The 22,755-nt window shown below is 42.7% G+C and overlaps 2 protein-coding genes across 2 annotated transcripts in view; one reads left to right on the forward strand and one right to left on the reverse strand.

Moving 5' to 3' along the window:
- The first annotated feature begins 1,660 nt into the window (after window positions 1-1,660).
- zgc:101858 (uncharacterized protein LOC449555 homolog) lies at window positions 1,661-19,686 on the forward strand. The gene is made up of 8 exons (XM_028809241.2): window positions 1,661-1,943; window positions 3,824-3,994; window positions 8,006-8,184; window positions 12,045-12,138; window positions 12,811-12,880; window positions 15,585-15,621; window positions 16,842-16,905; window positions 19,369-19,686. The coding sequence occupies exons 1-8, from the start codon at window positions 1,911-1,913 to the stop codon at window positions 19,525-19,527; spliced, it is 807 nt and encodes a 268-aa protein (XP_028665074.1). The 5' UTR covers window positions 1,661-1,910; the 3' UTR covers window positions 19,528-19,686.
- A 1,469-nt stretch (window positions 19,687-21,155) lies between these two features.
- The window catches only part of col27a1a (collagen, type XXVII, alpha 1a), a 370,467-nt gene continuing 368,867 nt past the window's right edge, over window positions 21,156-22,755 (reverse strand). Inside the window, 1 exon segment of the mRNA XM_051931755.1 lies at window positions 21,156-22,540. Within this exon segment, the coding sequence (XP_051787715.1) occupies window positions 22,394-22,540 (147 nt within the window). The 3' untranslated portion in view covers window positions 21,156-22,393.

The raw sequence follows: 22,755 nt of genomic DNA on the forward strand, positions 1-22,755 counted from the left end.
GTGTGCTTTGTGCGTGTCCTGCGGTGGGTTGGCACCCTGCCCGGGATTGGTTCCCTGCCTTGTGCCCTGTGTTGGCTGGGATTGGCTCCAGCAGACCCCCGTGACCCTGTTTGGATTCAGCGGGTTGGAAAATGGATGGATGGATGGATATAATCGTATATCACGGCTCCAGCTGATTCAAAACTCAACTGCAAGAGTCCTGACACGAACCAACAACAGCGAGCACATCCCAGCCATCCTGCTGCACCTTCACTGCTCCCTGTGTCTTACAGGACTGAATATCAAATTCTGTTCTTGACCTGCCCACTAAGGTCCTCTGATTCTGTGCCCCCACTAACCTGCACTCTGTGGGTGACAGCAGGGCCTTCAGCTGTATATAGCGCCCTGACTGTGGAATGACCTCCCAAAATTAATGACATCAGCTGACGCCATTCATTTTTTTGAACTCATTTGTTGAAGACATTAAACAGACCTGACATTCTGCCCCTTCTGTCAGTTTACCCCCTCTGTCTGTCCAGGTACTCGGGGTTTGAATTTTTATCACAATTTATGTTATTTGTCCAAGATATTTTTGTAGTATTATATGTTGTATTTTAGTCTGCATTATTGTCTTTCATTCTATTTGAATGTTTTGTATATCCTGTTTGTGTCTTTATTCAGTGAAGATATTATTTGTAGCCAGTGTTATATACAGTAGGTCCTGTTGTTCTTTCTGAATTTTGGGCATAGGAAGGGTGCCATATAAATAAATTGTGTTCTCATTAGTATTTTAATTTTTTTTTCTTTTGATGGCCCACCGTTTATAATAATAAGTGACAAAACTAGAGCAGTTCTATATAATGCAATTAATATATAGCATAATTCAGTGTAGAATATGTATTGCCGTTTTCTTCACATACATGTTTTAAAATATTAGATTGGCTTAAATGTTTATTATAAATTGGTTTAGAACAATATTGCATACATGCATAGTACATTTTAAAAAATGTAATCACTTTTATTATTAACGTTTTACTAAACTCTAACGCGGTGCAAATATTGTAATTATATTGTAATCTTTCATTTTATGAATGTAAACGAAAAACGATTTTCAGTTAACACAGATCTTGTTGATTTTTATTTTGTCGACACGTTAAATGGTTCCCATTGACCCGAACACAACGTAAATGTTAATAGTGTATGTATTTCACAGAAACGATCCGTATTGTTTAGTTTGATGTATGACACGACTTGATGGCAGAAACCCTCGGAACTTCACAATGATGCGTATTATTTGATGTACCGTTTTTCCTTGTCATTTTTATCGCTTAATTTCTGAACGGGTCCTTCACCCGACGTTACTTTCCGGGCATTGCCGAGACCTGCCGAAACCTTCCAAAAGTAATTTTACGAAGTCGGTCCAGAAACGACGGTGACGCCACTTCCGGGTCTGTAACTGCGGGTCGCCCATAATGTCTCCGGTCACTGCGATGACGTATGGTGCTGTGGCTCTGCAAGTGAATAGTATTGGGGAGTGAAGGACAGAATAAGGGCGGGGCCAGGCGCAAACTTCGTAAATGGGAGGAGCTGAAAGGAGAACTCCGTCCAATCCTGAAGATCTGCTGAATACGCGCCTTTCTAGCGATGGTTAATATGCGAGCCAATGCAATCGCGTTAACGGCATCTCAACGTCACCAACCGGACGTTCGTTACAATTGGCTCGTGTAGAATAAAGACAGATCTGCAAATCAGATTTTTGAAAAACTTTTTTAAAGTAAACATTAAGAACATCGTAACTGACACAAACCACTTTTACAAAAAATAACCCTCATTTTCAGTATCTGTCGTCTTAGCAACGTAGAGGCGCCACGTACGTTGCCAATTTGTGAGCAGTCGCTTGACGAATTATACGCCTCTGTCGACCGGGTGACATGTCAGCTGAAGGACAAACCGCAGCTTCCAAGGTACTCTTTCCAGTGTCTGTCGAAATGTGACGGAGCTTTGTGAAGTTAGGTGTTTTCGAGGCCGTGTTAACGCCACGTGGTGGTGCGCACGCGGAGGTCGGCGTCTCCTGTTAGGGCTCAGTGACGCCCGCTGCCGGCGGTGGCGCGTCGTCGTCTGGGAGACTGGCCTGGCGCCTCTGGTCTAGCTGATGGCCACTCATATTGTCACTGCCGTCAAAAAGCCGCCTCGCGAGCGCAGTGTTCTCTGACGGAAAGGAGCCGTCATCAGCGCGATTCTCCTAGGCACTCAGAATGCGACGATGTATGAAAATGTGCTATACAAATAAATATTATTATTATTATTAATTTGTCTGCCGTTCCGCGCTTCTCCAGCGCTGCAGCGTCGCTTGTGTTGTAGCATTCTGTAAATGATTTGTTATTCATGTCATGCAAAATTAGAGCAGAGGCACTTAGTTCAGCATATAGTGCCGTTTAGGAAATTATATTAAAATTGCAGCGCAGTTTGCACCCTGGAGGTCCAGAACGGCGCGGTGGCGCAGTGGTTAACACCGTCGCCCCCTCGCTTTCATGTTAAAGAGACTGCTTGAATTGTGCTGATCAAATCAGGTCCACAAAACACTGCAGATATACCATACATCTGTTGGATGAAACCTGACACTCTTGGAAAACATGTGAACGGTTTTGGAAGTGTCTTACATTTAAATCATTTTAGGCAAAATATTTGTGTACATCTCTTGGATAGCATTGGATTTAAAATCACTCCTAAAGCTATTAAAATCAGTTTTAATATGTTACACTGCACTACTTGCACAAGGACTGAATTTGTTCAGGTGGAATAATCCCAATTCATTTTTTGTTTATTGGTAGGAAAATGATGCATATTTTATGAAAATGGAAAACATTTATGTGGATCTGTTCAGAACATTTTCAGAACCTTTATAGGAAATCATTAATGTAATTGTAAGGGAGACATGCCTGACCGGTGCCGACACTTTTTGTTGGCCTTGCTGTTTTATCCTGTGTAACAAAAGCATTTTAGAGAGGTGTAGCTTGTCTAATGGTATGGCACTTCAGCTCAGGTGCGGCTTGAATGCTGGGGGTCATAGGTCACTTGTGAAGCATACTGTTGTACTTGCTATGTGACTTTTAATTGTTTGATTGAGTTGTGTTGTGTTGCAGTGTTTTGTTTCCAAATAAAAGGATTAAGAAAACAAACAAAAAAAACAAAACCCTCTGAAGCATCTTAATGAAGATTACTGGGGGAGTCCAGACAGGTGAAGTGACAGTGTGAGGGTCACACAGTGTGTCCGGGCTGATCCTTAGCCTCAGGCTTTCAGTCCAGCCACGTCGACAGCAGGCTGCCTCACCAGTCGCTCTAAACGTTCTCTGATGTGACGCCTTCTGTTGCAGGTGCTGATCTCAGACAAGCAGGCAGTGCTGCTGGCGAGTGGAGCCAATTACCTGGGGTCAAGTAGTAAAGCTGGTGGTGGCTAAAAGAATCCTTCGGTCATGGAACATGACGTCTTCTTATCTAGGCTAACCACTTTCTGTTCTTGGAGGCACCTTGTTTGGCACACTACAGATTTTATGTTTTTGTTAGAGGTTCAGATTCTGCCTGTTTGGAGTTTGCATGCTGTCTGCACATCTGCACAAGTTTTCTTCAGCTTTCCTCCCTCTTCCCAAACGCTTGTGGGTTTGGCTGATGGGTGCAGTGTCCTGGTGCCCCATCCCAGGTTGATTACAGACTTGCACCTAAAAACTGATGTAACAGACTCCACGCTCCATGACCCCAAACCTCAAATATGTATGCTTAGGAAATGAAAGGTTGAGTGAACTTCTCTAATGCTCTTCTTATTTGTGTTTTATTTGTTCTGTTGCAGGTTTCCTCACTGAAAGGAAAAGTGACGCTGATTACAGGAGCCAGCTCAGGAATCGGGGCAGCCACAAGCATCTTATTTGCAAAGTTAGGAGCAAAACTGGCCCTTAATGGCCGAAATGTCGAAAATCTCAAGAAAGTAGCCCAGCAATGTGCGGAAGTTGGCCACGCTGAGGTAACTGCTGGAATGCTTATGAAGTTGGGTTTGTAAAATTTTCCAACCAGTGGCAGAAAAGCATTTTTGAAAGTTCATTTACAGCTTCCATGGAGCTTGCATGTTCATCCACATCATAAAGTTGGTTCTAAGTTACCGACTACCTCTGCTTTCTCCTGCATGACACCATTGTCAGTATCTAGACATTTGGCCTTCTAGGCAAAACAATTTGGTCCCTGTGAGCTGTCCCTCGTATCATTACATCCTGCATGACTCCTCTTCCAGCATCTCAGTCACTGAAGAGTTGTCCTCTCAACAGCTGTACTGCATCTGCTCTACAGCCATTCATAGTCTTTGGATCCTTTATTCATATTTTTGACTGATTTTTAGCTACTGGATTGTCGTTTTGTCACATAAAGGTCATAGCGGTGACACAGTACATGATTAGCACTGCGGTCTTACAGTCCCAGGGTTTGAACCCCTTGCTTTGCTATTGTCTGCCTGGCTTTCTTTCTGTGTCTGCACATCGGTTTGATCTCCAGTACTGTAGTTTTCATCCCACATCCCATAGATGAATTGTTAGATAGACTGAGATTCTAATTTGACCCAGCATGTGCATTGGGGTGTGTGTGTGTGTGTGAGTGAGTGGGCTTTGCAGTGGACTGGTGCCCCATCCAGGGTCTCTCCAGTGTAGGATTTGGATCTCCATGACTTGGACTTGAATTAAAGGGTCTGAAAATGTGTCGCGTTATGTTACAGTGATGTGAAATGGCTGTTCAGTCCTCCATCGCCTATCCTCCTTTTAGGGTGTGAAGCTGACAAATTAAAGTATTCTTTACATGATCCTTTGTGAACTGAGCATGGAGCTGTGGTCTGTGCTATTTCTTTGTGATTTCAGTTGCACGTTAATTTGAATTTTGTAATTTCTTCCAAAAACTTTATTTTGTTTGCCATTAAGGAGTTGTGCGGTGTTTTATTTATTTATTTACTAGGCAAAGAGCCCGTTTCGACAACGTAAGATGAAACGGGCACGAGTGGAATAGTAATAAGTATAAGCACCACAAACCTGATATAGGTGTATTGAATGAATGCGTAATTAGGCCTCGAGCTGTAGTTGAAATCGCCTTTCAAGCCTCAAGAGCTTTAATCGAAGTCGCCTTTCTCTTTCAATTTTTGTGGCCGTAAATCCGCCGCCTCCCGCGATGTTGGGGTTGGATGTCGGTCGAAGTCGCCTTTCTCTTTGAATTTTCGCGGCCGTAAATCCGCCACCTGCCGTAATGTTGGTTTCGTAAGGTTTTTCGGGCAGCAGTGCAGAAGGCGACTGCGCATTCGGCTTCGGACGGATGTGAGTGAGTGAGTGAGGAGACTGGCGAATTATGTATTAAGATTTTTTACTTGCATGAGATAAAATAAGCTGCGCTTGCAGTTAGGGAGGTGGTCTTCCATTAGAAGTGTAAGTTAGACACTAAATATTTCACTAGGGTTGTTGTTTCTGAAATTATATAAGTAAATGAGTTTATTAGAAAAGGAATCCGGTCAGGTAGAATGAGTGGAAACCAAACAGCATTTGTACTAGGAAGAAATCAAAGATAATGAGCAGTGGGGGGCATTCAAGGTGGGCACTTAAATAGATAGTGGCATTGGGCTGGAAGAGAAGAAAAAAAAAGATGGGGCAGTCACATAGAGAAACAGGCAGAAGTAAGGGAAAGGTCATCGATCTATCTGTTTAATAAAACACTGACAGCTCTGTGTGTGTGTGTGTGTGTGTCTGGTCTTTTTGAGAAATCTGATTGGTCAGTTTGGTTTTGATCTGATTGGCCAGTTTGTTTTTGGTCTGATTTGTCAGTTTCACTGTGGTTGCTTAGTCAAACACCATTGAGACAGGAAGTGTTGGGCAGGATAGGTCGACACACACAAGGGTACAGAGGAAATTTGCCTTCAAACAATAAAAGTATTGACAAGAATATGAATACAGTAATCCCTCCTCCATCGCGGGGGTTGCGTTCCAGAGCCACCCGCGAAATAAGAAAATCTGCGAAGTAGAAACCATATGTTTATATGGTTATTTTTATATTGTCATGCTTGAGTCACAGATTTGCGCAGAAACACAGGAGGTTGTAGAGAGACAGGAACGTTATTCAAACACTACAAACAAACATTTGTCTCTTTTTCAAAAGTTTAAACTGTGCTCCATGACAAGACAGAGATGACAGTTCTGTCTCACAATTAAAAGAATGCAAACATATCTTCCTCTTCAAAGGAGTGCGTGTCAGGAGCAGAGACTGTCAGAAAGAGAGAGGAAAGCAAACAAATCAATAGGGCTGTTTGGCTTTTAAGTATGCGAAGCACCGCCGGTACAAAGCTGTTGAAGGCGGCAGCTCACACCCCCTCCGTCAGGAGCAGGGTGAGAGAGAGAGAGAGACAGAGAAAAACAAAACAGTGAAAAATCAATACGTGCCCTTCGAGCTTTTAAGTATGCGAAGCACCGTGCAGCATGTCGCTTCAGGAAGCAGCTGCACAGAAGGTAGCAACGTGAAGATAATCTTTCAGCATTTTTAGACGAGCATCCGTATCGTCTAGGTGTGCGAACAGCCCCCCTGCTCAATCCCCCTACGTCAGGATCAGAGAAAGTCAGCGCAAGAGAGAGAGAGAGAAAAGTAAGCTGGGTATCTTCTCAGCCATCTGCCAGTAGCGTCCCTTGTATGAAATCAACTGGGCAAACCAACTGAGGAAGCATGTACCAGAAATTAAAAGACCCATTGTCCTCAGAAATCCGCGAACCAGCAAAAAATCCGCGATATATATTTAAATATGCTTACATATAAAATCCGCGATAGAGTGAAGCCGCGAAAGGCGAATTGCGATATAGCGAGGGATCACTGTAATGCCTTTCACATCAAGTAATGGGGGCCTGTCTGCCATTGCTGGTAGTCAAAAAGTAGACAGGAGGTGAGCAATGCACCTCAAAATGACAGAGTCTGAGATGCAGGCATGAGATCAAGGGATGAATCGCTGGGAAAGAGAGGTTGAGACACGTTAGGATACCGAGAAACATTGTAGGAGGAGCGCTGAGGGTACATGTAAAGCAAAAGACATCGCGTATTTTTAACTGTATTCTGTTACAGGTAACCTAGCTAGTAATAAATGAAGATACATTTAGGAGATGTCCATCAGGGGTCAGTGCTGGGGCTGCTGCTCTTTTTAGTATCCTGTTATGCTAATCTAGGTGGCATGAGAGGCACACTAGAATTAGTTGAATCGTTACAGACAGATTCAGACACGCACGGATAGATGTGTGGCAAGTGCAATGTCAGAAAAATCTAAGGTAAAGGAAGTAAGAATGTAAAATGTAAATGCACAATGGGTTGGTTGCAATTTGAAAGGGTACCGTATGAGAAGCACCAAGGCGTTCTAGTGGACTGGTCACTGTCTACATCTAGACAGCGGGTAGAAGCATTCAAGAAGGCTAACAGTGTGTTAGAATATATTCAAATCACAATGGGCTGAGTGCAAGTCACGTGAGGTTCTGCCTAAGTTTTATAACACACCAATCAGGCCTCACCTGCAGTACTGTGTGCAGTTTTTGTCTCCGTATTATAAAAAAGACATAGCAGCCCTAGAGAAAGTCCAGTGAGACATGACCAGGCCGAGTCTGAACGTTTTAGCTTAAGCCAATGTGGATTAAGAGGTGTCAAGATGGAATTGTTCAAAAATATGGAGGGCATTAGTGCAGTGGACCCCTGCTGCGAATTTTAAATGAGTTCAACGAGAACGCAAGGACACAGATGACAAGTTGGTAGGGGTAGATGCCACAAAAACATTCAAAAGTTTTTCTTCACATAGAGATCCATAGACATGTGGAAGAAATCACTAAGCAGTGTAGTAGACAGTGAAACGTTTTAGACCTTCAAATTTTAATTTGATGTAATTTTGGAAGAATGAGATGAATAGAACTGGTGACTTTGTTTGATGGTGCAGAGTTTCCTTTTATCTTTTTAAGATGATTATCTGCCTTTCTAATTTCAATTTTAGCCACTTTTAGTGCCCGGAGATTTGACAGATGAAGAAGTTGTGAAAGATGCCATAGACAAGACGATTGGACATTTTGGAAAACTGGATGTGCTGATAAACAGTGCAGGAATTCTCGCAATGGGAAGCATTGAAACTACAGACATGGAGCAGTTCGACAGAGTGATGAACACCAATGTCAGGTAGAGTGAGGTTAACCCAACCCATCGTCCACTTTATTATCTTAATGGCTATCGCCATGTCTGTGAGTATTGTACACTGTTTGTATGTAAAGGATTTCCAAGGAGGTTACCAGTGAACTCCTAGGTAGACGGCATGGTCAGGAATCCCAAGATTGTTGACCGTGCTGTAATGGCCGACCCCTTTACCCAGACCAGCAACTACACTACCAAGACTATTGGTAGTACATAACAAGCCGTACTCCTTACTAATAGTCCTTTTTCCCCCAAATGCCGAAATAACAGGCACTACAAGTCAGCAATGTAAAGTCAAGTGCAGATATATTGACAGTGGATACATCTACAGTATATATACACACACAAGGACAGACAAATACTCAATACTATATATATATGTGCACACAATTCACCGCTATCCCAAAGACACCAGTGAATGATTATATATATGTGGGCGAGCAGGGGGCTTTGCCTCCTAGTATGTACAGTATATTATTTATACGAACACACAAATAAACAGTAATAATATTTACATAAACCCTTCTTTGCCCCTAAACAATAAATTAATTAATACAGAACACAAACACAGATTAATGATAAACAGCCGTTGAAATGTATGTGATAAATGAGTCCAAAGCTAATGAAGTCTGGCGGTAATTCAGTGTTGGCTGAAGTGATATTTTGCTTCTTCCCAAAATACAAACTGATCTCACCGTGTAAGTCCTCAGCAATGGCTGATAGGAATCCAAACCCCGGGGTTCCTCTGCACTGGTTGTCGTGATGATGATCCGGATACTGAAAATGCAGGCAATGGAATTGCACGATGAATTGGAAAATGAATGCGTAAAGCGGCTTCTTTCTTCTCTCGATCTCCTTTCTCTCTCCTCGCCTCTTTTCTTTTCCGGTCCTCTCGTTTAAAACTGAATGTCCCGGATGGCATTGGATGATTAAACAGGAAATTCCCATCTCGGGGTTGCGGCCTCCCTTCATCGTCATTCCCCCGTTACTTATACACACATACATGATAGTAAACGGGACGATGAAAACAAAACGCAATTCAGCACACACACAACAAAAAATACCTCTAATTATGTAGCCCCGCTGCAGCGCAGTTTCCCTTGCTGATCCCTCGTTTGTTTCTCAGGATATTTCAGGGTTGGTGCCCATGTAAACATAACAGAATTTCCAGGTTAAACCCTCTGAGCACTGCTGCATTCTCCTGACTGATCAAACCAATCTTAACCATCATGGCATGCTTGACCGCTGCTGCTTTTGTATCAGAGAAGGAAGCAGGATGGCCCACGATCAACAAACTGGCAATGAAGCCGTGATGACTTCTTGTGGCGACTCAGGGCCCTGGAGCTTCTAGAAACAACTGCATGATGCAGTAGGGTAACTGCTACCTCATATGTTCTGTTTTCCCACCTCTGTAAAGTTGTTTCTGTCTCAAAATGGGCCTTTGGAAGTGGAGCACATGCTTCAAATATAAGAATTAAAATACATAAACTCAACACTCAACTATTACTGACCACTGCTGTATACTGAAGGAATAAATAAAACAAAAGGCCAGGCAGCTGGCGCTCCAACCTTTTGTTCACCTTTCAGAATCCTGGCACATTTACCTATGAGAATGACATATGTGAGCGCTGTGGACCACCATGGTATGTCTGAGTGAGTGCGGGGTGGCATGAGTGAAAAGTGCTGAAAGTGCTTCGGAGTCTTAAGCCAATGTCACGTTACACGCCTTCTAGTTGGAGGGGATGTCAAACTCGACGACTGCATTTGCAGGTCTTGTCACCTGAGCACGTCGTCTTGTGTGACTAGAAGGTGCAGGTATGTCAGATTTAAGGATAAGTTTGGTATTTTTCAAGTTAAAGTTGTTTCTTCACTAACCAGGTGTATATATGCATTTGCTGCACAAAATTGCGTTCCAAAGTCCAGTGTTTTCTATAAGTTAAAAAAATAAATATATCTATGATGGCAATGGGACATGAAGCACCACCAGAAAATAAAAGCCTAAAACTCACCGAATGCATCTTGTTTTGAGTTTCGGTAAAAGAAAACCAGCCTTCTGTGTTCCCAACGCAAAGTATGTGACAACAAAAGGGATCTGTAAGTAATCGTTTTATCGCCTGTTCCTGGTCATTTTTTTTCTCAAGGTAAGGAAACACTTTCTGTTCACTTGCGTGAGTTCACACATAAACACAGAAGTAAATTTAAACAAAAGCATCCACATGGCACAAAGTTTAGCATCATTTGGAGGAGATCACTTTGAAAGTGAAGTGCTGAGGCAGCGCACACAGCTGGCCGCCTTTAACAATGGCAGAGTCTCCTAATATTGCTGTTTTTGTCCTTTTGTTCAAAAATGACCCACGTGAACTCTTTCACAATGTCGGTGTAATCGCAAGCTGCAGATCAACACTCGACAACTGTCTTGGCTTGGAAGATGGACGTGTTCGGTAAGCTTTAAGGCTTTACCCATGTCCTGAATATTCCAATGTAAGATGCCAGTGTGGCTAAGATATTTTTTTTGAAGTTTACTGCTCACTTCGCTCGCCCACCTCCAGGTTTGGTTGACCGGATATGCAATTTAAAGAGACTGTTATTTTCATTTCATTCATTTTTTATTTCTTGATATTTGCCAGTAATAAAGCTGTAGTAAATTAGTTATTCCCACTCCCTCCCCACCGGGGCACACTATGCGCCAGCCACTTGGCGTCTCTGCCTCTGGCGTTGTGAAGAGGGGGGCTGGACGCACACGAAGGAGACGTGGTCGCTCCTCCGAGACCCCCTTTTAAACGGTGATCCATCCTCTTTGCTCGATCAGCTTCTGGCTTGTGATCTGCATCTCGTGCAGCGCTTCGAACATTTAAAATCCTGTACAGCAGCCGTCCTTTTGTCTCACTGCCTTGTCTCGCAGGACATTAAAAGTGTCTCTGAGAAGATCGCGTCTCGTCTCCTTCCAAGCCTTCCAAGATTTTTTTTAGTAATAGGGTGTTAGCCATTATGAATGTAGAGAAAAGCCAAGCAAAGTGACACCTTTTATTGGCTAACTAAAAAGATTACAAGATTTTTATTATAATGGAGAGATAGACAACGCTGGACTATGGCACACAATTCGCTTGTGCACCGTGTTTGTAAAGAAATAATTTGCAGTTGAAAAATACTAAACTTCTCCTATAGGGCCGTGTCACATCACATGAGATTTGCAGCGATTTTCAGTTGAAGACTTTATTTTTATAATCTTGGCATGTTGAAGGCAGGCCTTGTGATCGCCAGTCGTTTAGTTTTATGTACATGCAAACTTAGTCCAAGCATCCTGCAGCTTGTCCTGACAATATCAGACGGGTTTGGTTTTGTCTTAAGTCGCTGGGGTGGGCTTGTGACCTTGAGACAGCTGACAGCCAATGAGCGCTCCCCCAAAGTACAGTGCTTATAATGAAGCAACGAGGAATAAAGAATGCAGACAAACATTTTTCCAGTATTGTGACCTTGTCGTCTTTGTTGCCTGATGGTGGCTTGTTCTGGTGCACAAAACAGGAGACATCAGACAGACGAGCCGCTGTTCTCTTTGTCAGGCCCCAAACACTCGTCTTCCTTATTCCTTGTAGCTGCATTATATGCATTGTGAGTACTCACTGATCGTCAGAGCCCACCTCTGTCACTTAACAAGCCAGTTTGAGTTAATCAGGCCCAGTTATGGAGATGAGAGCACACCACGCCCGCCCCACACTCTCTAAGATTATGGAAATGAAGTCTGCGACTGAAAAATTGCTTGAAAAGTCGCGTGACGTGACCCTGCCTTAAGCATATTGGTGTCCAAATGTATAATCTGTTTCTGTGGTAATCATTGAAGTCTCTTCCAGGTGTGTTTACCAGCTCACCCATCTTGCTGTGCCTCACCTCATCCGCACCAAAGGCTGCATTGTGAACGTCTCCAGTGTTAATGGACAAAGATCAGTAAGTGTCCTCAAACAATACACTATAATAGGCAGACACTCCGCACGTTTGGTGCCACCTAAGGGGTACTGCTCTGATGGCCGGACTGATGTTAATTAGTAAAAAGTTTGCAGTTAATGCTGTTCAAATGGCACAAAAGGGGGGATGTCGAGTGTTTGTATGGGGCGCTGGCTGTGCTGCCAGTACTCCCCGAGATTTTGATTCCTGGTTCTTAAGTGAGATGCTCTGAGCGTGTTTACAGTTTGAGGGGCTCAGCGTTTGCCTGTCATTCAGGGGTCTGAATTAACTGCAGCAGTCGTCCATTTGTTGGGAGTTGAATCCTGCGTCCTGCACTCATTTAGACGAGAGGGTGTAGGGCGGCCATCGCTCCTCCCTGTCGCTGCACGCAGGTTGAATTGTTGGCCCAGTGAATATGAAAATCCTCCGATGTCCACTCTGGCCTCTCCACTGCAGTCCAATCCGAGCCAATGGAGAAATCTGATGTGCTCCCAGTGGCACAGTTTGAGTGTTCGAGGGGTCAACTGTGAAATTTGTATCGGGTGATGCACTGCTTTGTGTTTTCTATTAAATTGTGTGTTTTAATACGTTCTTAGTTCTCGTCGGTCGCAGTACTCCTATGTTCATGTGACATTTTGTTTGACTTTACTAATTTCTTTATCTGCTTCTTGTTAGTTTCCTGGTGTGTTGGCTTACTGCATGTCCAAGTCTGCGATTGACCAGCTGACCAGCTGTGCTGCCCTGGGTAAGTGCTTACGAACAAATGGGCACATTTTCAAAGCAGTGGCCAGCGTATGGTCAGGATGTGCCATCCGGTGAATGAAAGGCGTGTGCCCCTTGGTGTCTAATGCAGAGCAGGCCACTACAGCCGAACACTGAAAGTAAGCGTTTGTCACTTCAAAGATAAGTTTGGTCTTAGCTGTTTCTTCCCAAATGTGCAGTATTTGCATTTGCCATGTGAAATTGTGCACGGAGCTTAAAAACTTACCAAAATGTCCAAGATGGCTTGTCGAGTATTATTGAGCGTCTTGAAATTGCACAGACATTGTGAAATAGTGCGTATGTGTTATTTTTGATTATGAGATTCAGTCATTTTAACTGAAGTCCACGAGCGCTCACCACTTAGTCTTCCTATGTAACCCCCCTGTGGCTTGGTTTCCACTTGAAAGATAGAATCACAATAAATTTCCCGCCACATGGGTTGGTTTCATTTCGATTTTACTTTTATATTTATGTGAGAATTGAATGGAAAATGTATCATTACCATGAGAACAGTAGTACTTATAGAATAGAATATGTGATAAAATGATTATTTCCAGAAAATGCCTCAGAAACCCAGTGGGGATGTTTTCATATGTCGAATTTTGCTGCTTCATCGGTAAGTTTTTAAACGCTCATTTTCCAGTGGTGTTCCGTGCCTCATAGCCTCCATTGTAAAATGCCAGTGTGGGCTAATATTTTTTTTTAATTTATACAGAGCACTTAACTTTAGAACAGAATTTCTTGTGGCAAACGCATATACAGCATATTTGTGAAGAAATAACTTTGACTTCAAAAATACCAAAACTTTAATGGGGTCCTCAGGTTTGGGCGCGGAGGGCCACATTTTTGCTCAAACCCAGTGTGCTTCATTTAATTAAGATTCTCATCCCTTTATTGCTGCTTTTTGACTTAAACGTCTCTGTTATTTTTCACAGCATGTCACATTAGACAACATTTCCGGTCATAGTCTTCATTTACTTCATTTTATTGAGTTGTCGTCTCCGCACTCCTGAGAAGTTCAGTTGTGTATTCTGACCTACCCAACAACTCAGCCCAAGTAGTCTGCGACTCCCGCCAGTCAAATCAGACGTATTTGAATTTGTCTTTGGTCGTTGGGTGAGCTGTGTGTGCTTGAGAGCGGACCCCCAATGCATGCTCATTGCATATAATGCAGCGACAATAAGAAACGCAGCTGTTTTGGACCTTGTAAACAGAAGAGAAGCTCGTCTGTCTGATGTCTCGTGTTTTATGTACCACAGTAGAATGGAAAAAATTAAAAAGAAAGGGCTGAGATTGTGGTCACTCACCGTAGCTGTTAACCCTTTGCACAGCGCTGGCTCTGTCGGGCAGCATGCTGTTGACTGTCAGGAATAGGGGCGAGCATAACGGTGCTAGGAAGTCTTCACACAGTCACCAGTGATCATCGTTCAAGTAAACTGACACATTCTGGGGACAGTTGGCAAGACTAACAGACCCTCCAACTAGAAGTTGCGTAATGTGACGTCTGCTTTAATGGCGTCTTGTTTTCTTAACCAGCGGCCAAACAACAATGACATGCAAATGAGAAGGGTGCCAGCAGCCCACCACCTAAAAGAAACCTCCACAGTTTAATAAAGAGTAGGTCTGGGCGATGGGACCGCACGTGAATTTCACATCAATAACAATACGCCTCCTAGTTGACAGTGTTGAGTTGTCATGGCAGACGCACATCTAAACTCGTGTGTTACTGATAGGCATCTCAGTGTCATGATTTGTGGACCAAAAACAAGAATGTTTAATTAACGTTTATGCAACATTTTAACAAACTGCACAAGCACATTTGCAATTTTGAATACTGAGCAGGCCAAACATTAATGGAATGCTAACTACATCAGTGTCTCTTCTAAATTTCCAACAGTATGCTAGAAATAATATACATTTTATGAAAAACGTTGACACTTTTACATTGACTTACGGTAAAAGCTAAGTTACTTATGTGTGTTTTGCTTTCAGAAATTAGAAAATGAACATCTTACATCCCTTGTGAAGTTTCAAAGTGAAGGATGGACCAGTGTTGGTCGTATCTTTCCATCTCCCCGAGTCTTTGGCCAGATGCGCGGTGCTCATGAATGCTTCTGTTCAGGCCTGCTGCTGCTGCTGCTGCTTTGGCCGTAACTACACTGGTCAGTGTCACTCTTTGGCCGCCCCCTGCTTCTATTCCACAAATTGGTTGTGCTTTCATGTCAGAAGACAAGCTGCTCATGTAACGTTTAACCGCTGCACTGGTTTTTCTTCAGAGTTTACGACCGTTAGTTCAGTGTTCTGTTTTCTGTCTTGTTCTGCTTGTCTTCATTTGTATCTGACTCGTCATGGAGCTCAGCATAAGTTCAGCGTAAGCACCCGTGCTGTCATGGGCCCTCTCGCCGCTAAGCACAGGACGAGGTGGACGCATGTGACTGGATGTTACGACTGGGACGGAGAGCTTTTATCAAACATATCAACATGAGCAAAGTTAGTTTGGTGAGGGCTTCTTAAATGATTGGTATATCGCCTGGCTCTGTTTGACAGCCATTGAAAGAAACAATAAGCTCTGTTATCTATCAGCTTGGTTATTGGGTTTGAGGATTGGCTTCTAATTACCAAAACTGAACTCGAGGACCCCAACTAGGAGGGGCTGCACTTGTGAATTTCTCTTTTTGTCTTTCCAGAACTGGCCTCAAAAGAAGTGCGCGTCAATTCAGTGTGGTAAGTGTTTGGTGTTTGTGCGCTGAGCGCAGGTCTCTTTAGTAACAGTGCGGGGACTTGTGTGTGTGTGTTTAGAGAATCAGGGTGAAGTAGCGCCAGGCCCACAGTACGCTAGTCTGGAGACAGCCTTGAATGAGTGACGCTTAACAGTGGCTGGGCCACTAGACCTTTCAGATACATAAATCTGAGTGGAGAGCAGCTCTGTTACACACAAGTGAATCATTACGCTCCAGTCACCTTGTGCTCCTGACCTGATGGCTACAATCCTCCTTTTCTATTTCCTGTACAGGAATACAGGAGTAGAAATGGGACGCTGCAGCCCCAAATGTTTAAAGTGCACAGACTGGAGGAAATTGGGGAGCACATTTTTAGGAAGAACCACTGTGGGCAGAGCCTTTTCGTTGCCAGTCACCACAAACCTCATTTGAGGATCACATCTGCCCCAATGTGAGACAAATACACAGTTAATGCTTGTGCAGTGCCTCCTGGGAAATGCGCAGGAACAACAGATGCAATAAGGGTCCCCTGCTTACCCTCTAATGCTACAGGATATTATTGTCTGTTTGCTTGGCACATACTGGCTGGAGAAGACCAGCTCTTGTCTGGATGAAATCCTCTTCACGTCTCTCTAATGGAATGGCATGGGCAGCACTGTGAGCCTGGGCAGTCTTGGTGTGTAGTCTGCATCTTCTGTTGTCACCTGTGTGGTCCAGTTCCTGTGGCCCAGACCACTTGGCAGAGGACTCTCGAGTGCGGGTGAGCTCCCGTCTTGAGCCTGATGGATGTTTCAGTGGTCCTGCCTGGGAATGACCAGGTTCAGAATAAGGACAGATGGTTTACATGCTGCTAAGGTGTCTTTACTGTGTTTTGTGACACTGGAAATGATGCATTTGTGGAGAAGATGGAAAGAGCTGATGGGCACTGGGCAACTTTAAAGAGAGCCTGCATTTTCACGACAGGCTGCTCAGGATTTGGTATTCACTCTGTCAGCTGTGGCTTATCCTGCTCCCTTGTGGCCCCAGCGTGCTTTGAGTCTATTGTCCTAATCTTTTTTAGTCCTGTCTGCTGCTTACATTGCTCTTCAATACGCTGAAACTTTTGTTTAGTTCATACCCATCAAAAAATAAATGGCCTTTAAATTACAATAAAATAAAAGGATGTGAAGAATGGATTCATCAGGAATTAAGATTCTCATTTGTTTTGTCTTCTTCCTTTTATAGTCCTGGTGTAATCGTCACAGAAGTCCATAAGCGCGCAGGCCTTAATGATGAACAATATGCCAAGGTAAGGCAATTCACAGCACCACTTGGTAGAAGACTCAACCTCCGTCAGTGATTTGGTTTTTTTAAATGACTGTTCATTGTATCGTGGGAATCGATTTGTGAAGATGAACAAATCGATTCTGTAGAACTCCATAGGAGTGCTAAAGTGCATATGTGATGCCATCTGCTGCTTTCATTTAGATGATTAAAGCTAATTTGACAAGCGCCACCCGTCTGATGGGTGATTCTCTTTCAGTTTGCTTATGATTCTTTAGTAGTTAGAACTGAATCAGTACTGACGGACAAGAACTCGGTCAGTGATCATTCTGTCGTTCATCATTCGTGTGCGGTGCAGAGGCAACAATTATATTACGAGGGTAAATCATTTTAGTGTGGTGGTTCCAGGCTGGTTATGTATGGGTGTATACAGTATGAAGGTAAATCAGAAAGTAAAGGCAATGAGAACATTAGGCTGTAACCACGACACATAGAAGCTGACACAATGGCTTCTGGGTAGTTTCAACACACACACAGCGCAGTGCTCTGCCATCAGTTTAGTTGAAGCCTCTCCTGCGTGATTGCACCGTTGTTGAACAACATGTCATAGGGAGATTCCTGTGGGCAAAGGGAGTGAAACCTGCTGAAATTCACAGAAGGATGTTGGCTCAGTACGGAAGTGACAACAGCACAGCTCAACTAAAATAGTTTATGAACGGGTAGAAAGGTTTAAATCGGGAAGAATAAGCGTAACCATTGAAGCTCAATCTGGTCGACCATCATCATCACGCACACAAGTCCACATAGACATGGCGAATGCCTTCATCAGACAAGCCTGACGGATTGCGTTATCTACTGCTCTTGCACATTTGGATATCAGCTATGGCTCTGCAGGTGTCATGGTGTGCGATGACTTGGGTATCCGAAGAGCTTAGTGATCTGCACAGGCCAGCAGCCTGTGGTGAATTTCAGCAGGACATCTTGCAATGCTGTGTTGTTCAGCAATGGTGCAATCCTGCATGATTGAGCATCCATGATGATTTGGCCTTGACTTCAACTAAACTCTACATGTTCAAACTACCCATAAGCCATTGCAAACGTGTTGCATTTTGTCAGCTTTCTATTCATTGTGATTAACACGTAATTTAGTTTTTGATGTATCCTCATAGAATGTATCAGTGGTTTGTTTGGTACAATTTGTTATTGGAGTTGTTTTGAACAGACTCTATAAACATAATATTAATATGTTTATGTCATTTTGTACATTTAATAAATTAGTCACAAAACTGAACTGCGTAAAAGGATCACTCTGTTTTGAACAATTCTTTCCTTTTTAGGACTCCTTAAATGCTTGTCATTCACAAAGTTTCCCCTTGGGATTAATAAAGTTATCTATCTATCTATCTATCTATCTATCTATCTATCTATCTATCTATCTATCTATCTATCTATCTATCTATCTATCTATCTATCTATCTATCTATCTATCTATCTATCTATCTATCTATCTATCTATCTATCTATCTATCTATCTATCTATCTATCTATCTATCTAAGTGTTTTGAGTCAGAACTGATCCTGTTAGCGAGATGCATGATGTCCTTCATTTGAGTCACAAACTGAGTCTCTGAATCACTTGCTACAATTCTTGTCCACTCCTGATTTTCGAACTTAGTGTCTTATTTTAATTGTGCATTTTTGCTCTATTGTAATGTTTCGCACTTTCAAAGATTTTTAATATAATACGATATGAATTACCAGCATGTTTAATATTTAATCTAAAAAAAATTGCAATTAAATTAATAAATAACAATAAAATAATTAATAAATTTGCAACTAATTTAATTTTGATTATGGAGGAATCAAATGATTTGATCAGGTTGTTTAAAAGAATCCACTTAGTGGAGTGGACTGAATCGCCCATCACTTACCTCCATTATGCCCTTGAGGACTGTCCGTTCCTGCTGCCATTGTAGCCTGGGCATTCGTCCGAGGACTGCCAAGGAGTGAGATTCTTGTCTGTTGGAAAACACACGTTAGGATTTTCATTTTTAAGACTTCAAGTCACAGGCACCACCTGCTTATATGGTGGCAGTGCCAGAGGGCAAAGTCACTGCCACTTGTTAGGTCACAGAATGTTCTTTTTTGGAGATCTGGGCTTCCACCTCTTGACTGTCACCATGGAAATGGTTAAAATGTGTTGGTAAATCACCAAGGCACTTGCCCTCTGGCCCCAACATTGTCGCAGTCAGCCGCTACTCACGTATCATGGCAGTCCCAGGCTGTCTGTCTGACGTTTCGAAACACATCATAAATTGTTTTGTAAACAGCTCACATATGAGTGTAGCGAGTGCCCCCATGTTGTTTGTTACTCCCTAAATTAGCAAAGCCATAACAAGCCCATGATGCTTCAGAGTGACATTGTTGATAAAATGTGCAAATTTATTTTAAATTGATCTTTTTCTTTTCCCCTTCATGGAACTCCTAGTTTCTGGAGCGATGCCGAGAGACTCATGCGCTGGGGCGACCAGGACAAGCCGATGAAGTTGCCCAGGCAATTGCATTCCTAGCCTCTGACGCAGCTTCCTTCATCACTGGAGTCAACCTGCCGGTGGATGGTGGACGGCATGCCATGTGCCCTCGGTGACCCGAAGATCCACTTTCTGTTTGTCTACACAGCTGAAGAGGGAATGTTGCCGATTTATGTGGTCTCTGTATTTAATAGAAGTTTAAAATCTGTTCTGAGCTTATCCTTGTCTTATTCTCTGGATTTCAATTGACTTAATAAAGCTGTAAAGACCTGTTAGCTTTGGCATTCTGATTCCTGCTCTGGGCTGCTCTGTTGTCATTGTCCCTCGTCACAGAGAGGCGCTCTTTATCTTACCCGCTTTATAATTAAACTGACTTTGTTGGCTCATTGAGGTAAATGCCACAAGGCATCATGGCTGACCTGATGTGAAGCAGCAGTTCTCAAGTTCAGTCCCTGGGACCCCAGCCAACTTCTGCTGTTCGTTTTAAGGTAGCATGAGGAACTTTAGGGCCACAAAGGGATCAAGACGGAGTCTGAGGACCATCGATGTAAAGCACACTGGGATACCCTTTGCCTGGGATGATGGAGTTATCTGCCTTTACTCAAATGTAACGTTCCCCTGATGTCTGCTGCCTGATTGGCATTTGAAAGGTCAAGGCCAGGATTACCAGCCTTTATTGGAATCACTGACTGCTGTGCTCCCATTGAAGCTGTAAAAAGCAGCTTAGCACTCCTTCTTCTGCTCACCTCGCCTCCATTGCAGATCATCTCTTACCAACCTTGCATATTTAAGAATGCATGTCCCTCTGCTCATGCTTGAGTATGAAACTCCCTGAAATTCAACTTTTCCCCCCTTGTGTGGTTTTTATTTATCACAGTCACTCCTTGCCACATTATTTCAGGATCGCAGGTTAAGCTCCCATAATGGATTATATCAGAATCTGACAGTAAATGTCCTGGTGATTGTGTCGATCAAACCACTACCAAAAGGCCACCGTGACAGAACGTTTGTGAGAAACTGGAGGCAGCCCCCAGATAACTGAGCGTGGGGGCTCCATCTCTGTGGTGCCTTTCCTTGCATCTGACCACATCTTGAGTGACCCGCCTGCAGGACAGAGTGGAGGACTTCCATCTGTTTGAATGGGAGGCTGGCAGAGAATGGGCAGAGTGCAGACAACGTACAGGACATTTAGAACTGGGCTGGAAGACCAAAGGCAGGTTTTTCTTACAAAGTTTTGAACCATTAGTTTATATGTAAAAATCCATTTTATTTGTCTAATTTTCAATATTTTATTAAACATTTGAATGTAGTTAATGTGAAACAATGGATGTTACTGGAGTTGTGGGTACAGGAACCCACAGATGCAACACTGAAGTTCGAGTAATACGACAAGGCAGTGGCTGCTGATTGACACGAATGGCTGATGTGCTTAAATGGAGAAAACAGCAAAGACAAAAAAGCAACACATCATTTGGTTGAAGTGTGAGGTATTCTGCAGATGTCATTGACCAAAATTACAACATTTCACATCTTCTTCAAATGCTTAAACAGTTTCCATCATTGAGCTTAGAAACCCATGCAGTACAGTATAGGATGTGAAAAAAGAAAAAGAGCACCACATGAACATATTGTAGCGTATTCAGATTCTGTTCAAACTCCAAGACCAGTTGGGGACTGAAGCAAAAAACAAAAAAACAAAACAAAAAAAAACAAACAAACAAACAAAACAATTTCTTAAACAAAGTAAATATTCCTAGGTCATCACAACCACGTTTTATAAACATTTAAATAAAATTAAATTAGCAGGTAGGGATCCACTGTTTACAACAAAGCTTGCACAATTATACACATTTTTGTCAACAGACAACAAAAGCACACTAATAAAACTATTTTATAGATAATAATTACAGCTGTAGGGGAGATTTGTACAAAAGATCCAATTTTTAACAGATTTTCTTTGAAATTGTACAAAGAATGTAAAGTACACTTCGGCAGCATAAAGAACGCGTCCCATCACAGAGCGAGTCCCCCGTTGTTTTGTGTTTTTAAGGCTGGACGGGCGTTGGGCCTTTTCAGGTCTGGAGTGTGAGCTGCAGCACCAGTTTATAGTAACACAAACATCGAGCACCAAAAGAAATGGGAGGTAGACAGATTCTGGGGTGTAAGACCCCTTGAGTGACCCCTTCTTAAGCACTAGCTTTGAATGTTTAAATGCTTTTAGAAAGTACAAAACCTGCTTACTATGCCATTCTAACACAGATTGGGGATCTGGTATTGACTATAACGCTGCTGGAAAGAAAATCTTGTGAATGTCGACATGTGACATAGCGAGTTCACTCTTGGCCAATGATCAAAACAATTTGATGACTCTACTTTTAAAATATAATAAAATAATTTATAACTTAATATATAACATTTTAAAAAGTGACGGACATTGTCAGGTACACACAGTTGTTGAGCTACCTGGTACTGACCCAAGCTGCATTGGTAGATATAAAAATGACAAAAAGGAACCCCTGAATAACCTAAACGTTATGAAATACAGAAAAATGTATATTCTTTTTTTTTCACAAGTCTTTTATAAATCTTTTCTATTGCACCTTAAAATGAATTTTTTTACATAAAATATATAAAATAATAAAAGATGGAGCTCCGCGTTGTCTAGATTTGGACACGTTTGGAGCTCTTTGTTTCACTGGATTGCGTGGGTGGAGAAAAGGCCGCGCCAGATGCCTGGCAGATGCCATTGGAGACCCTTCTTGTGTGTTTACAGGCTCCAAGAAGAGGTCCAAGAAGATGAGTCTTCAGTCCTTCAGCCTCTCCTCCTGTCTGTCACTGTAACCTTGTCAAGTTAACCTTTGACTTTCACTGCAGTTCAGATCCACACGTGAAATCCTTTGAAACACTTGTGAATGGCTGCCTGGATTGCTTTGTAGATCCAAACCCTGAATCAAGTCACGTAGCTTGAAGCCTCATCGAAATTCACAAATAACACACTGGACCAACTTCAAGATGGTAGTGTGCTCCAGATTTAGCTGTTGGCAAGTTGTACACATTTACAATGGGAAGCAGATGAGGATCCTGCGTGTGAAACACAAAGTGCGTTTGATGCCATCGTCCATCTGTTTCCTGCAAAACGAAAGCATTCATTACTGAGATGGACAGCTCAGGTACGGACTGGTGCTGCTTATCAGGAGCAGAAATGCAGAGCTGCTCAGAGATAAACGGCACATTTTCCAGGAAGTGTGTGATTTTTTTGTTATTCCTAGATGTACTGTAGTTGTTTAAAGTCACTGCAGTGGTTACTGGAGGGAAAGGCGCATTGCAACCCACTGAACGTGAAG

This window comes from Erpetoichthys calabaricus, chromosome 9, assembly GCF_900747795.2.
Source record: "Erpetoichthys calabaricus chromosome 9, fErpCal1.3, whole genome shotgun sequence".
In the NCBI taxonomy this organism is placed as follows: domain Eukaryota; kingdom Metazoa; phylum Chordata; class Cladistia; order Polypteriformes; family Polypteridae; genus Erpetoichthys; species Erpetoichthys calabaricus.

What these genes read in the sequence shown, in the direction of transcription:
- zgc:101858 (XM_028809241.2), top strand. Translation starts at nt 1,911, where the DNA reads ATGTCAGCTGAAGGACAAACCGCAGCTTCCAAG. An exon ending in GACAAACCGCAGCTTCCAAG is followed by an intron (nt 1,944 to 3,823) that starts GTACTCTTTCCA and finishes GTTCTGTTGCAG; the next exon opens with GTTTCCTCACTGAAAGGAAA. An exon ending in GACCAGCTGTGCTGCCCTGG is followed by an intron (nt 12,881 to 15,584) that starts GTAAGTGCTTAC and finishes TTGTCTTTCCAG; the next exon opens with AACTGGCCTCAAAAGAAGTG.